Consider the following 15,238-nt stretch of genomic DNA (forward strand, 5'->3'; position numbering starts at 1 on the left):
AAGGATGAGTATTCTTGTGGTACCACCACCTTATAATGTTAATGGCCTTGTAGTTATAGAATATGGCCATGCCAAATACAGTCCCTCCATCCTTTGGGATTATTGCAGCCTTAAAAGCCGGATTTAACTGCAACCATAGCCATTTTTTTTGCAATGAAAAGTGAAAATTGCTAAAATAGTTGAAACTTTTTTGTCTAATTCATTTAAAGTCAAACACAACTGGCTGTGGGTGAGAATAAGATTGCTAGTAGTGACTCAACCTTTAGCTGACTTTGGGGAACTGTTAAACTTGCGTAAAGGTTTCAGTGAAAATTGTAACGTCACGCAGAATTCACAGGGTTCAGTTGAATCTGCGTTTATTGTTGCGATTGCAACTTTCTGGAGAGACTAAAAGAAGGCCTTATGCTACTAATATGCATGCTAATAAGCAGCTAGTTAATGGTGAATATGTGTTACCTGAAAACTTCTGTGTGTGCTTGAAAAGAATTTCTGTTTTGAAATCACCAACTGTCGGATGGCAGTGGAGCTTCAGAGAAAGGTGAGGACGGCTGTACTGGGGACTCACCAGAACAAACTGGTGAGCAAAATGGGAAAAATCCATAAAAAACACACAACATCTAACAGATATTTTTTAAAAGACAGTTCTTTTTTTCAGTTTAAATCCATTTAAGCTTGTTTAGTTGATGACAGTCTAATTGTTCTTGATAGGACTGCAGTCTGTTCATTCCACAGGTCGACTTTTGCCTGTACAGTTTGTAGACTTATGTTTCTTCTGCTTATGTTGGATTTGGGGTTTTCCTGTTGGCGCCTCACATGCTCAAAGGGAGCGTCTCGACCTTGTCAGTAGCAACTTCCCCCTTGTTAACAGTCGGTGGTGAATACATTAAACCCTGGGAAATCCAAGACTGGGACATGAATACAAACAGCTTCCGTACGTATGACGCTCTCAGTGTGTACAGTGTGTTTAGGATGTAAAGTTGAAATATTGCAACAAAACAAACAATAAAAGGAATAAAAAGACCCTAAAGTGTAAATGTGAGAAGGAAAAATATGACACACACTATAAGGGGAAAAATGTGATGTACAGTATTAGTTTTTTTTTTTAAAGAAAGATGTAATCTTTTAGTAAGAATTTAGGTGTTGGCTGCATAGTGTGTCAATGTTTCCTTTAGTGATGTACAAAATCAAAGATATTTTATTCATAATGTATTATAAACATGCAATAAAGTGAAATGGCTTCTGAAATGTCATACAATGTCTGATTATCCATCCATTATGTAAACCACTAATGCTGCTCAGAGCCTATCCCAGCATGCATTATGCTAGAGGAAAGCCCTGTCACACATATGATGACACATTTCAAGGCTTTTTATGGACAAATTAATTCAAAATTAGGGGCCAGTAAATAATGGACAGATGTAAAACATAGTTTTATTCTATCAGGATTAATATACACCCAACCCAGGTTGAGAACCACTGCTCTACACAGCGCACGGTCAGACCACCAACAGTCAAACACCAGTCCCCTCCTCAGCAATCATACCTGTACAGGGTTGGCTTCACTTGACAATGTCTCCAAGCTAACAAGTGGAAGTTAGAACAAACTGCATTTATCTAAGAAACCCAGACAAACTGGAACACACTGTTGTAGATTTTGTTATTGATTTTAATATTTCTTCTGTACAAGTGGACATTTTGGTGTGACGGTGGTGCTAAAGAAACGGTCAGAGTCACAAAACACTCTTTCATCCTCTGAGAACCCCAAAGTCATGGTCCCTAAAGACCTTTCTTTTTATGTACAATGTCATGGACCAAAGTCCCCAAGCCTAGGTCCCGCCCCTTCCTCAACTTCCCCCTTTCCTGTACTTAGATATGCTACATGCTAAGCTAATCTAGGTTGAAAAGACAACCACATTGTAAAGATGGTTAAAAGATAAAAACATCATATAGTCACATCTTAAGTTAACTAACAACTGATGTAAATTAGCTAGCTAATAAGATCCTTTTCTTGGCTAAACGTAGCTTTCAGATGTAACTACGTAGCTAACAACTGATGTAGATTAGCTTGGTAGTAAGCTAGCATTTTGCTCTGTATCAAAATGTTTCATTAGAAAACTTAAGATATGACTATATATGTCACTTTTATATTTTAACCATCTTCAAAATGTGATTGCCTCTTTAACATAGCACATAGCATATCTAAGTACAGGACAGGAGGAAGATGACCACGGTTCTGACTGAGGCTTTCCAAAATGCTATTGGAGCAGAGAACAAAAAGGGGCGGGACATAGGAAGGGTCAATTGTTTAGCAAGTGGAAATATCTGATAGTGGTACTAGAGGAAAGGATGGGGCTTTACAAGTTAAATGAATCAGGAATCAATGTGTGGGGGTCATAAATTAAATGGCATGTGAATACGAAGCAGTGAACAAGATTTCTGGATCTGGGCCAACAGACAGATGGTCACTGGGGGGGGGGTAACATTGTAATGAACATGTCCGTATCACATATCAGTTGTGGAATTTTAATCAATTGAAGCTGACATGTTATCATGAAATAATTGTATTGTTAGCCAAGAGCAGGAGGATACTAGTCACCACTCTTTAATCAGTCTTAGAGCAAATATAATGTAATCTTTACTTACTCTTTACACACACACACACACACACACACACACACACACACACACACACACACACACACACACACACACACACACACACACACACACACACACACACACACATTAAAGCGATTAGGACTCTGTTGGCTTTCACCACGCATGAACGCACAAGATCATCTGTGAAGCAGTACAGGTGACACCCACACAATCTGTGTTGTTGGAGAACAGCTGCTATAGAAACCGGTGGCAAAAATAAGTGAGAACCATTATGTCTGCTCTCTATGCACACTTGACATCACAAAGTGTAAGCAGCCTGGAACTCAACAGCGGATCACTGTCATCAAAGAAATACTCCACTAAAAACCAACAGAAGAAAATCATTAGTGCATATATCAGCAGCAAAACTGGCGAAAAGAGCCTTTAAAACAACAGATATACAATAATATGTTTCATGTATCCCCGTATATTTAATTCGACAAATGTTTAAAATCATTTTAGGGACATTACAGTCTATTGTAGGCTTGCAGATTTTCTTAAAAAAGTTTCTTTTTTTTTAAAAACAGTAGGAGGCGACACATTTTCACAGGTCAGAGAGAGGCCAGAGATAGGATTCACACCATGAAGGCCAAAGAAACAAAATCACTGTGCATGAAGCTACCAAAACATCAACAGTGAGCTAATGAGATTCACCACACTTTGTAGCTACCATAATTCCATTAGGATGTCAATCAACTACAGCAGACTAGCTACTGCTAATAATACCAGCTAATCGTACAAGTTGACATCATTAAGACATATGCTGTTGTGGGTGTGACATATATCCTCTCAGGAAATACTGCGTGCTGTTTAAGTCACAAATCTACACTGAGCACCACGCTAACGTGGTGGCATTGAAGACAGAGGGAATGAGGGACTGCTGTGCAAAACATTGTTAGTGATGGGCTGTTGGCATCTGAACGTCTTGAAGCAAGGCCTGCTTTCTGTGTGTTTTCCGGGGGAGCGTGGCGGGAAAACGAAACGAAATATCCAGATTCAGACGATCCTTGGACAGCGAACGGGTGGTTCAAGAGTGGTGTGCTGGCAGCAGTCCACACAAGCTCCATTTGTCCACCGGACACACGCTCCTGTTTGTCAGTGGTCGGCAGCAGAGCTGATGGTGATGGGTGGGGGACGTGTTGTAGGGTGTATGAGTGTTCCTACCAACTGGATCAGGACCTTCTGTCGCAGCAAATGATATATAATCTCACCAGAGTAAAGATTTGTTTATGTTTTGGTAATAAAAGCTATTTATTTGAAGTTTAGATTACATTTCTACTGGTAGTTATAGAGTGCTGCAGTGGTGATGTGTTTTTGTAGTGCAGGTTCCAAAAGTAAAAGCCAATGGGATTTTTATTCATTGGATTTTGGATTACTGCAGAACATAAACTCTGTTGCAACAAAGGTTTATAAGGTCATAAGGTTATTTTGTTCAGCAAGATAATCTTCACAAATGAACACTACTTGATTTTTGAAGGGTAAATATGATTGCTAGAATAAAAAGCTAACATTTCTAACGTGTTGCTAAAATGTAAAGTTTCAGTTGTATAGTTTACAGAGTGCGAGTATAAACACAACTAGGCTGTAATGGCAGACTAATGAGAAGATAAGTCTCCTTGTTTTAATGTCACCGACAACCTCAGTAGTCTCATTCAACCACTTCTTTTTAAGACCGCTTCAAAATTCACAGCTGGGGTATTTACTGATGGATTTTTTGTTGTACAACAAAACTTGAAAATCTCAAAATCTCTTAAATGACCTTATTTCAGGCTTCAAACCAAAATCAATACAAAAAACCCATTGACTTTGAGGAGAGGGAACTTGTTGTTGCAGCACTCTATGGGAAGTCAAATTACACCTTAATTAACCCCTGGGGGCAGTAATACACCTTGAGCAGCTACCCTGTCAGAAATGCAACTGGTGTATTGGTTTACAGCCCAGCCAAACAAACTGTGACCATAGAGCATTCATTGTGTCTTTGTTTAAAGTAGTCTGTCAACAATGGCATCTGACACAGTAAGACTATGCCAACGATCCAGTCTATCGACATATAAAAGATGGACGTTGCATCTGCACTTCCTCCTTCTTTACAGAAATGAAGCCCAAATATCTAGATGCCATCTTTTGCAAGTCTGCGCAGTAGTGATTGGGGTTGGCACCGCGATATTATAGCTTGAAATAACTGATTAAAACCAAACATATTAGAAAAAAGGAACACTTGAACATACATCAGTGGTTGGGGATGTTTTGGCTTCATTTTGGAGAGCTCTCATGTCGTCCATCTCATGTCATCCATCTTTATATGTCGATGATCCTGTGTTGTCTTTTGCTTAATGTGCAGTAGGTGCATGCATAGTTTCCTGTTAATCCCTCTTGTGCGGGGAACAAAATTTTAATCCTGCACTGAGCAGGCAGACTTCCATAATAACAATAAAAACAACTATATAGAGAGGTAATAATGGAATGGAAATACATCCAATGGCAGTAGCTCAAACATTTCTGACTGTCAACACAATAGAACATGGGGTTGTGATCAAATGAAAATATTATATACATTTCTTCTATGAATGTTAGTTGCAGAAGCAGAGTAGAGTGTATTAGAGCAATGCGGCATTAACTGCAACAGAAGGTCCGGATATGTTAGTGAGGGAAGTGTGGGTAGTGACAGAGGGACACCTCAGTACATTCACAGGTTTTAATCAAATGTTTCCCACCTCCTCCGAAGGTCCTCCACCTTCTTTTTTTGGGGTGTAGCTGGCTTGGCCATAGTCAGCAGATCCCCAAAAGGATCCTGAGTCGTCTGGCTGTCTCCCTCAGCACGAAGTGGCTTTGCCAGTAAGTTCACAGCTGAGCTAGGGACAGAAGTCGAGTCTGCCAGGCTGGAAAGAGCGTGATTACTGGCGGAGGAGTGAGGCAGGGAGGTGACGGAGGGGGGGAAGGCTGGCTGGAGCAGTCCGTAGCTGGGTGGCAGAGTTGAACTGCTGGGTGAAGGCTGTCTGTAGAGCCCCGGTAACGTAGAAAAGGATTGTGGCTGGGGTGGAGTGTGTAAGTAAGAACCTGGGGGAGGCCCATAGACTGCGCTGAAGGGATTCCCACTTACAGTCGGTGAGTAATGCATTTGAGGGGAGGTGTGCTGCAGAGACTGGGCAAAAGGGTTCAGTGATATGTGAGGATGTAGTGGGAAAGGAGGCAACCCTTGTGGGTAAGACCTGGGTGGTAGTGTTGGTTTGCAGGAAGATGATGACACACCAAGATCTACCCCATCACTCAGTGAAGTGGAACTAGTTGGTGCTGAGCTGTTAAGGGGGTCTAGAAGGCTTATCAGATCTATGTTGTCCTCAGTGGCCTTGGTGGGCTTCAGCAGGTCTTCGTCTGTGCTCATGCTCAGGGCTTGCCTAAACTCTTGCCCCCCTGATGTAGTCCCTCCTTCACTAGCTCCTCCTGGTTTAGAGCGTGATTGGGCCACAGGGGGTGCCAGGACACCGCCAAGCTCAGGTGTCTTCCTTCCGTGGGGGCGTGGAATGGTGATGTTGCCGGGGGTGGAAGGGTCCAAAGGGTCGGGGCCCAGGCCAGAGAGTTCGCGGTTCGGAGACTGGGTGTCCGTCTGCACAGGAAGTTGGACAGGTGGAGGTCTATCGCAGGTAGGAGGCACACAAACGGGCAAGGCTGTTTCATCCTGCCCCATACTCCACAGCTTATTGTAGGGGTTGGACAGCTTGAGGCCTGGAAGCGTCCGCGAGTGTTCACTAACACTCAGGTCCATCCGCTGCAAGCACAAGAAATAATAAGGACCTATGTGCTTATAGCTTACACAACTGACCAATTCATGCAAGTGATACGGTTGAATCAATGTGTTTTCCCAACATAGTGACTTTAATATTGCTCAACATAGCTAATGCATCATGATAAAATGCACAGAATTTCCCCAGAATTTAGGGAGGTTCTGTGTAATATGCAATATTACCGACATTTTTGTTCTTTTTGCAAATTACTTTGTCAGGGGTACAGAGCTCGGTGGAATTACCTATTTGTATTAATCATCTGCACCTCCCTCCTCCTGCCTCCTGGGTCTCCGACTAACTTCGACTTTCAGCCAAATAAAGTCACCAGTTGGTTACCATATTCAGCTCCAGGAAATTGCGATTGCAATAATTAATGGTAATTCAACCAATTACCAATCACCGCAACTTTTTTTTGTTGAACCTTTTGGCAGTCTTTTGGCAGTACAACATTTGGACCCATACCTGGTAGTTGAACTTCGCTTGTAGCTCCTCAGAGTCTTTGGGGGTCCTCAGGTCCTCCAGACTTTTAGCTAAGGTCATGGGTTGGCTATCAGGCTCGTCCTGGCAGCCGAAGATGTCTCCCAGCAGGTTGATATTGGAGAACTTCTCAGTAACTGGGCTGGGAGGGGCAGTGTGACTCTCTGCCCCGAAACCAGGATCATCCCCTTCTATCAACTCAACCTCCTTCAGGGAGCGGTACGGCTGTGGCCTACAGGGACAGGGTTTGACTGATGGTTACTTATCCTTCTTACACATTAGAGGTCTTTCATGTGTCAAAACACTGCACCCAACCCGTAAATCACTGACTTTAACACCAAATAAAGACGCACCTACATTTTTATTCTTCCAAGATTAACATGCTGTTGTCATCCCTGCACTCTTTATTCAGTTAGTTAAAAAGATAAAGCTGGCAATTGTATCTATTTTTCTTGGACAAATCCATTGAAATGAAAATTGGATGGATGAAAATAGTCTACAATGATACAAACCACAGTGCCCACCTATTTAAGAAACTATATTTGATTTGTACTACTGAAAGTATATATTTGTGACCTGTTTACATCTTTAGTAGGAACAAATTGGCTTGAGTGTCACACACTCGTTTTTTGGCATTGTTGGTTTTGGTCTTTTCATGGGATTAGGTCTGTGATTCCCCTTCTTCTTTCTACCATTAAGTAAACTGACTAAGTGAGATATTTTATGGATATTTCATATTATATTAAATAATAAAAATAACATTCGAGAACAACTGATGAACTGTACAATGAACCCAAACAGTGAACGCAATAACTGCAGGAAGTTTGTGTAAAACCAGATTTGGATGAATTTTGAGCAGATTATTTCCTGTGAATATTGATCAGAGATAAGTTTTCCTGATATTTTGATAGAATTCTCTGTCTGTATTGTGGATTTATTTAATGTTGTCAACAATCATACGTATATAGCCCTTCAGTGTTTTCTTGTTCTATTAGCTCTTTGGTTGTTTAACTGCATACACCATACCCTTATCCTGTGGGATTATTCTTATTAGGGCCCGAGCCCTGGCTGTGCGAACATGATCTGATTTCAATGAAACTTCACGTTTGATAAGAGTCCCACCCTGAACACGTCTATGTGATAACATTCAGCAATAGTGAGAGCGCCACCTAGTGGTGAAAGGAAATGTCATTTTTTTCACCTCCATGTTCTACTCCTAGCAGGATGATCAGATCTAGCTGAAATGTATTCAGGAAATGCAAAACATGTTGTTGATGATATTTCATGATTCTGGTGAGTTTTTGTTAAAGGGCGTGTCTGTGGCATAAAACTTTGATGTACCGCCAGAACACACAAAGTTGCTATAACTCGAGTGTACATTGTCCAATCGGCTCCAAACTTGACTTGTCTGATAATAATACTGCCCTATGTGATCATATTCAATAATAATTATAGTGCCACCTAGTGGTGAAAGGAAATGTCATTTTTATACTTCTATGTATATCTTCCAGTGGTTTGACCAGATCCAGCTGAAATTCTGTCAGAAGTCCCTTAGGATGATGACGATGACATGAATCTTAAGAACCACGTTGCCATGGAGACAATTGTGAATTCTATGGTCATTTTCAGCGTTTTTTTCGCTTTGTATTTGAACGAACTCCTCCTAGGGACTTTATTGGATCAACTTCAAAATATTGCTGATCAAAAGTTGTGTTATTTGTGCATGTACGTTGAAGGGCGTGTCCGTGGCGTGGCACTGAAGTCGGCCATTTTGAATTATTTGGTCATTTTCTGTGATTCTTCGCATTGCGTTTGAATGAACTCCTCCTAGGGAATTTATTGGATCAAATTCGCAAACTTCCTTTACAACTTCAATTGTACTTTAGCGGCCCGCTCATTGTTTTCACTACAGTCAGCTTAAAGAATTGCCACAGAGACACTCTCCATTGATATGAAAAAAGACTATCTGCAGTATTGTATAGTACCCAATGTGTTTTAGTGCCCGTATACCTTATATCACGATGGGGTTATAGCTATATATATATAAAGTTGTGAAGTTAATATAACATGATCAGAAAATGTTTTTGGCTAATCCTGCTTACTGATTTGCAACACTGCTCGCAAAAGCCTAACACAACTACAGATGTTGAAGGGATAGCTGAATCATGATATTAAAGCTCTTAAAATGGCACTAAAACATGGTATCACTTTACCTTACATATTTTTATTGCATCACAGATAGGAACCTCATCTCTCTATTGTTCTTTAGTTAAGGAATAATAGTATCTAGTTGAACTTGTTTTTGTGGAGGATACAGTGGGCATTTTGACAGGCAAGATTTTAGAATGACTGGAACAGCTCCCCCTTGTGGCAATTCAAAATAAATCAGGAAATCAATATCGGACTGTACGTTAGTGAGCTGCACAGCCACTCCTGAGGATATTCACGATTTACCATACAATGGAAATTCAACGCAGTGAACTTACCTGAATGTTTTTTACTGGGTATGCGATAATATCTATAATTGTAATGTCACCACCAAACAAAATTGACAGACTGGGTCGGGTTGGTTTTTTGCCTGAAAAAGAGACCTCTATCACACACACATACACACATACACACACACTATCACCTCTCAAGCTATACCTGATCCATGAGTGCCTTCTGTAAATTAGACCACCAACCAAAACCTAATCCCAACACTTTCCTATCCAAACACCATAATGTCCTCCCTGTGAAGCGCTAAAGCACATGTACACGCACATGCACATTTCAAGAGAAAACTGATAAGTTGAGAAAAGCTTATTAATTAATCAATAGTGCAAAGCCAATCAGAGAGATGCGTACAGAGGCGACCACTCAAAAGGGACGGAGAAGAGAAAGCTGTCAGGAAACCCAGAGATGGAGTCATCGTCGTACTGGAGCTCGTCTCCGGACGAATCCTCAGAAAGAAAGACGGTGTAGTGACGAGTAGGACGGATAGAGCTACGGTGAGGAGAAGGAAGACAACAGGAAATTCACAGCTCATTAGCCATAGGTTAATAAAATCCATTAAAGAGGAACAGAAAACTGAAGAAAAGGAAAGTTAAGGATTAGTATTTATATTTTCATACAGTGTATTAGGATTAATGTTACTGTACTTAGAGTAACTATATTATTTGATTTTGAATGAGCATTAAGGAAGCAGTGCAGTTAGTTGAAAAGGAAATTAAATCACACTGTCACAAACAAACAAAGCAATGAACAAAATGTGTTGAACTGCTGAGATAAATCCTGTGTGACTATAATTGGGAACTGAAGGTTTTCTCAGTAAAAAAACAAGCTGCCACAAAATAATATTCTCCATAGAATATACAGTTACAGCTAGTAAAATGTTAACTTTTGTTCTTCTTCATCTTCAGGAACAAAGATGGATTTTGCAGTAAGTGAGCAACAGCCCCTATTCATACAAAATGTACCAGAGAAGTAATAATCCATTTAGAATCTTTTTTGGGGGCTTTTATTACCTTTTTTTTTTTTATTGATAGCGACAAGTGAAGATAGACAGGAACGGGGGGCAGAGAGAGAGGGGATGACATGCAGCAAAGGGCCACAGGTTGGATTCAAACCCAGGAACGACTACAGCAAGTACTCGTACATGGGACGCCAACTCTACCAACTGAGCTAACCGGGCACCCATCCATTTATAATCTTTAAAATGACATGGACGTCAAATTTATAAAATATAGTTCCCTTTATAGAACTAAGTTCTAAGAAATAAGTATTATTACATATGAATTTATTTTATTATTTCCTTGCTGGTACACAACATAGAAAAACGTTTTCTATGTTTTGTACTGGTAATAGTACAGTATCACTGTATCATATGTTCATATTTTGTATTATCTTACTTTAATAGAGCTGTATTCATTGTATTCTATTAGATAAAACAATACAAAGAGTGCTCAAAATATCACAGACAATGTAATAGTTAAATAAACGGTATAAAGCTGGTAAGAACAAAGAGTGGCTTTTACTGTGAAACAGCTGCATTATTACTTTTCCTCTTCCCTGTAGTGTTGTTTATCCATCCAGACAGTTGTGTTGCTGAGTTTACGAGATACCGGCCGTATAAATGTCTGCCTTCTTTCCAAAAAGATATGTATTTTTGATTTGGGGGTGAACTGTTACTGAATTTCTTTCTCTTTTCTACAAACTCTACCCCAAAGGTCGTACATTAAATAAATTTAATGTATTGCATCATGGACAGTGGGATTACTGTATGTAATGGAGGTAGGCTGTATATAAAGGAGGTAGGCTTACTGGTCAACGCTGCTTTCCAGACTCACATTGCTGCTTGGCCTCTTCAACAGGATTGGTGGCCGAGCCTGTGGAAGTGAAAAAATAACAACTAGAATTACCGCCCTGAGCTTGTTCCCCTCCACCAACCAGTCAAGTAGCAGTTTACATGCATGTCTGTCCAGACTCATATGATATGTGTAGTGAAGAATTTGAAGGGATTAAATGGAAGTTATTACTATATTGATGGTACATATGTATAATTTCAATGAATACACAAGTAAATAAAATGATTGATGAAGGATTGTACTTGATTACTGTATACAGATGGATTCTATACTATACTATAATTCTATAGCTATACTAAATGTAGTGCTTTCTCCTGCCATTTTTAGATGTGAGGCTATCAGCTGTAGCAGGGTTCGCACTCATTTGAGTCATTTTCAAGACAGCGCTTGTTTACAAATGGTCCTAAAAGTTGCAGTTTCGGGCAAATTGAACACATTAGTTACAGAATGTATTTAACTTGACAGAAAATTAATTTTCTAGAAAGTTAAAGTATTCATTGCAGGAAAAATTAACATCACTGTGCATTCATGTATTTATGAACCACAGCAGCAAGAAATTTGATCATCAGTGGGTTTTGTGCATGTAAAATCTTTCTCGGTCGCAGCTCTGGAAAGAAATAGACTCATTGCTGAAAAGATCACTGCAGGTCAGTTCCGCTTTGCATGTAGTAAACCTCAGTAAATACAGTTTATCCCACCAATAGTCGAGTTTCATACAAAAATCAGACCTAAATTTACATAGGCGATCGATTATTTCCATGTGTCAAGACTGGAAAACTAGTCTCTAAAAAAACCCTAAAATCAACAAAGAAATGATAATGGCAGGGGTATCAATAATCATCATTCTCCATTCTTCTTAAGTTATGGCTAAAAACCTAATTTGAGGTCACACTGATCAGTGTCACCAATTCAGTGTCCGACCAACTGTGAACAACGGTCATCAATTCTCAAGTTATGGCCAGAAATATGTTTTGTGAGGTCACAGTGACTTTAACCTTTGACCACTAAATTCCAATCAGTTCATCCTTGAGTCCAAGTGGATGTGAAATTCAGTTCATTACTTCTTTTCTTAACAAATCCAGTTAAACTTGACAAATCATGGTACATCATCACACTGACGCAAAAATCAGAACTATAAATACTGACTGATGACTGTCCACAACTGTCAAATACAGGGATTTTCAAACTGTGGGGCGCCTCACGGAGGGGATGAGAGAAAGTTGAGAGAGGGCCATGGAGAAGTGAAAGGCACCGATGCACACTGGTATTCTAAAAACAACTGGAACTGGTTATAATCTGGCCCGCTTATTAACACATAGCTCATGGAAGATATTAAGGTACTTATACACTCTGAGTACTTGACTTCCAGAAGTTGCTTCTGAAGTCTCACTACTTTTTCATTTACTTTGTCATAATTAATTTAGAACACACAGACATTAGGACTGCAAATTATTGTCATTACTGATTAGATTGTCCATCATTTTCTGGGTTAATCAATTAATTGTTGGTTCCATAAACTGTCAGAAAATTTTTTAAAAAAAATATTCACATTGGAAAAGTTGAAATCAGAGAATTTGGAATTTTTTCCTTAAAAAATGACTCAAAACAATTAATGCTAATATAAAAAATGGCAACAATCCAACAATGTTTCCAAATGTTTCCAACAAAGTTCAAACTCAGAGAAATCTGTCATTTTATTCAGGTAACGCTGCGTTTCACCGGTCGCCTGTCGATGGCGTCATATCCCCTTTGTGCCTGCGTCAGTGTTGTGGTTGTCTGCCAGAAGCTGTCATACATTGACTGTTGATCCAGTCTGAAGCCACATTGTTACCATCCACTGTTTAGATCTTGGTGCTTTTTAACTCTAGATTTGAACCGGATGAAGGATTTTAGTCATCGGACGTCTGGATCTTAAGTTATCAGAGAAACAAGCTGAGCTAACGTTAGCAGCAGCTCGGCTCACAGCCCCTCCAGGACGTCCTTTTTCTGTCCAACAGCGTGGGAGAAGCAGTGATTTATGTGATACATAAAGTATGTTTATTCAGTACGTTTAACTGACTGATTGTAGCAGCTCAAGACATGACACACAAATAAATATTTTCAGTGTGACTTACACTCACAACATCCATAAACTCACTTTGTGAAACTGTAAACAAAAATATAGGCTAAAAAGACAGGGCTGAAGTTGTAGTCCAACTGTGATAGGGAACTGCAGTTCCAATAAACCTCGTTAGAAATAGTACAGAATGATCTCTGATTGTTTTATCATCCAAGCCTTGTTCAGCCAGTACATTCAGACATTGTGAAATTCCTTATAAACTCTTTTGACTCCTCCCCACCTCATTTCTGCCCACCTGTCCAAAGTGCACAGTGATTGGCCTGTGGTCCTCCAAGGTTCGCAGTGGCGCCTCCCTCCTGACTGCCCCGGTGGACGAGGTGAAGCCCCCCGTGCTGTCATCATCAATGACCGCTGAGCCTGCCGTGGAGAAGCCGTTTTCTGCCTGCTCCTGCAGAGGGGGGACACAGGAAGGTGGAGGTTGATATGGGCGAAAGAAGTGATGGCACTGCAGCGGGAGGGGAAGGGGGAGGGGGAAGCAGGCTGCACGTAGGGCTGGGGTGGTGGGGTTCGGTTAAGGCTAGTCAGGGTAGTGTTTAAGGTATTTTTAATAAAGGAGAGACCAAGTACCGTAAGCACCTTTGGTGTCACTTTTATAAAAATAACTTTAGTGAAAGTTTCATATTTGCTGAAACTTTCAGTATATCCTGACAGTAGTACTTGAAACAGATAATCCGTGCTGGGAATGAAACTCATCAACTATCTTCAAGTCACCAAACCCTTTCGCAGCTCTGATTGGTTGTTTTGATTTAGGCCCGGTGGATTCTTGTGAAAGTTTCAGCAAATGTGACAAAAAGTTGTTTTTATAAAAGTTACCTACTGCAGCTTTAAGATTCAAATGTATACATCAGCCTAACAGAGTACCAAAAAAACATGATCCAAAACGGTTTGTCAGCAGTATTGAGCTACATACCTTCTGCTTAAGCCGGCTCTTGACTTCCTTGATACGCATTTTAGCATGGTCCTTAGCCTGTCAGACAAGCAAAGCCAGATCATTTCTTATTTCTAGTAACGATTCATTTTATAGTTTCTAACAGAAGCCAGACACGTGCTTACAAACTTGTAAACGGTCCTCATGGCTGGGTTGGCCTTGGTCTTCACCGTGTTGAAGATAGCCCCGCCCCCTTTCTGTCGAAAAACATTTACACAAGTCTGTTAGTACCAGTACGTACCATATTCAGGTTGCATATTATAAAGGTTTACTCTCAAATAGTAAATTGACATAGTAAGAGCATGACTAAAGTTCTGAAGCCGCACTAACAGCACCTAGTGGCAGCAGTGTGCACTACAGATGCAAAACAACACTTCTTAGAGGCTCCTAAAGGTACTGAGTGCAGGAAGGAAGGCTTTTCTTAAAAGGGAGCAGTGGGTCAGTTTTGTGGCAATCTGGCCAGGAGTTGTTGGGACATTTTCCAATCTCCTACTGTGAGCAGGACAAAAACAAAGCACACAAACATGCATGCAAAATATTCTTTATGGTAATGTGCTGTGTGTGTGGCTAATAGCATTGAGACTAGCTCACCTTCACAGTGAACAGCCACTGGTGGTAGGTCTTGTCACTGCCTGTAGAGGGGGAGTCAGAACAACAAAGGGTCAACGACATTAAGTAGTGGATGCTGGGTACTAGCTGAGAAAGTCTAGCCCGGAATCTAAATTAAAACCACTGTAGTGCACAAGCAGAGTGCCACTAAGACCCTGGTGACCCGTCTACTGAACTTATGTGCTTCAGCAACAAGGATGTGCTCCGGCTTTATTGCTTTGTCTTTTAACTTCCCTTCTGCAGTGGGAATGTGTCATGTTGTGTAGGTGGACACAAGCAGCAGCTTGTGATCACCTAGCACGTGGATCTTATCAAATAT

The 15,238-nt window shown here is 40.5% G+C and overlaps 1 protein-coding gene across 4 annotated transcripts in view; it reads right to left on the minus strand.

Moving 5' to 3' along the window:
• Nucleotides 1-1,645: 1,645 nt before the first annotated feature.
• dennd1a (DENN/MADD domain containing 1A) overlaps nt 1,646-15,238 on the minus strand; it is a 29,277-nt gene continuing 15,684 nt past the window's right edge. The window contains exons 16-23 of one of the 4 annotated variants that reach the window (XM_051412266.1): nt 14,902-14,942; nt 14,436-14,507; nt 14,293-14,349; nt 13,618-13,770; nt 11,220-11,284; nt 9,765-9,902; nt 6,903-7,149; nt 1,646-6,424 (exon numbers count right to left, since the gene is read on the minus strand). In XM_051412266.1, the coding sequence (XP_051268226.1) occupies nt 5,354-6,424; nt 6,903-7,149; nt 9,765-9,902; nt 11,220-11,284; nt 13,618-13,770; nt 14,293-14,349; nt 14,436-14,507; nt 14,902-14,942 (1,844 nt within the window). In that variant the 3' untranslated portion in view covers nt 1,646-5,353. Of the gene's footprint in view, nt 6,425-6,902; nt 7,150-9,764; nt 9,903-11,219; nt 11,285-13,602; nt 13,771-14,292; nt 14,350-14,435; nt 14,508-14,901; nt 14,943-15,238 lie in introns of all 4 variants that reach the window. The other 3 variants (XM_051412265.1, XM_051412268.1, XM_051412267.1) reach the window with 3 other exon arrangements.

Source organism: Dicentrarchus labrax, unplaced genomic scaffold (assembly GCF_905237075.1).
Source record: "Dicentrarchus labrax unplaced genomic scaffold, dlabrax2021, whole genome shotgun sequence".
Classification (NCBI taxonomy): Eukaryota; Metazoa; Chordata; class Actinopteri; family Moronidae; genus Dicentrarchus; species Dicentrarchus labrax.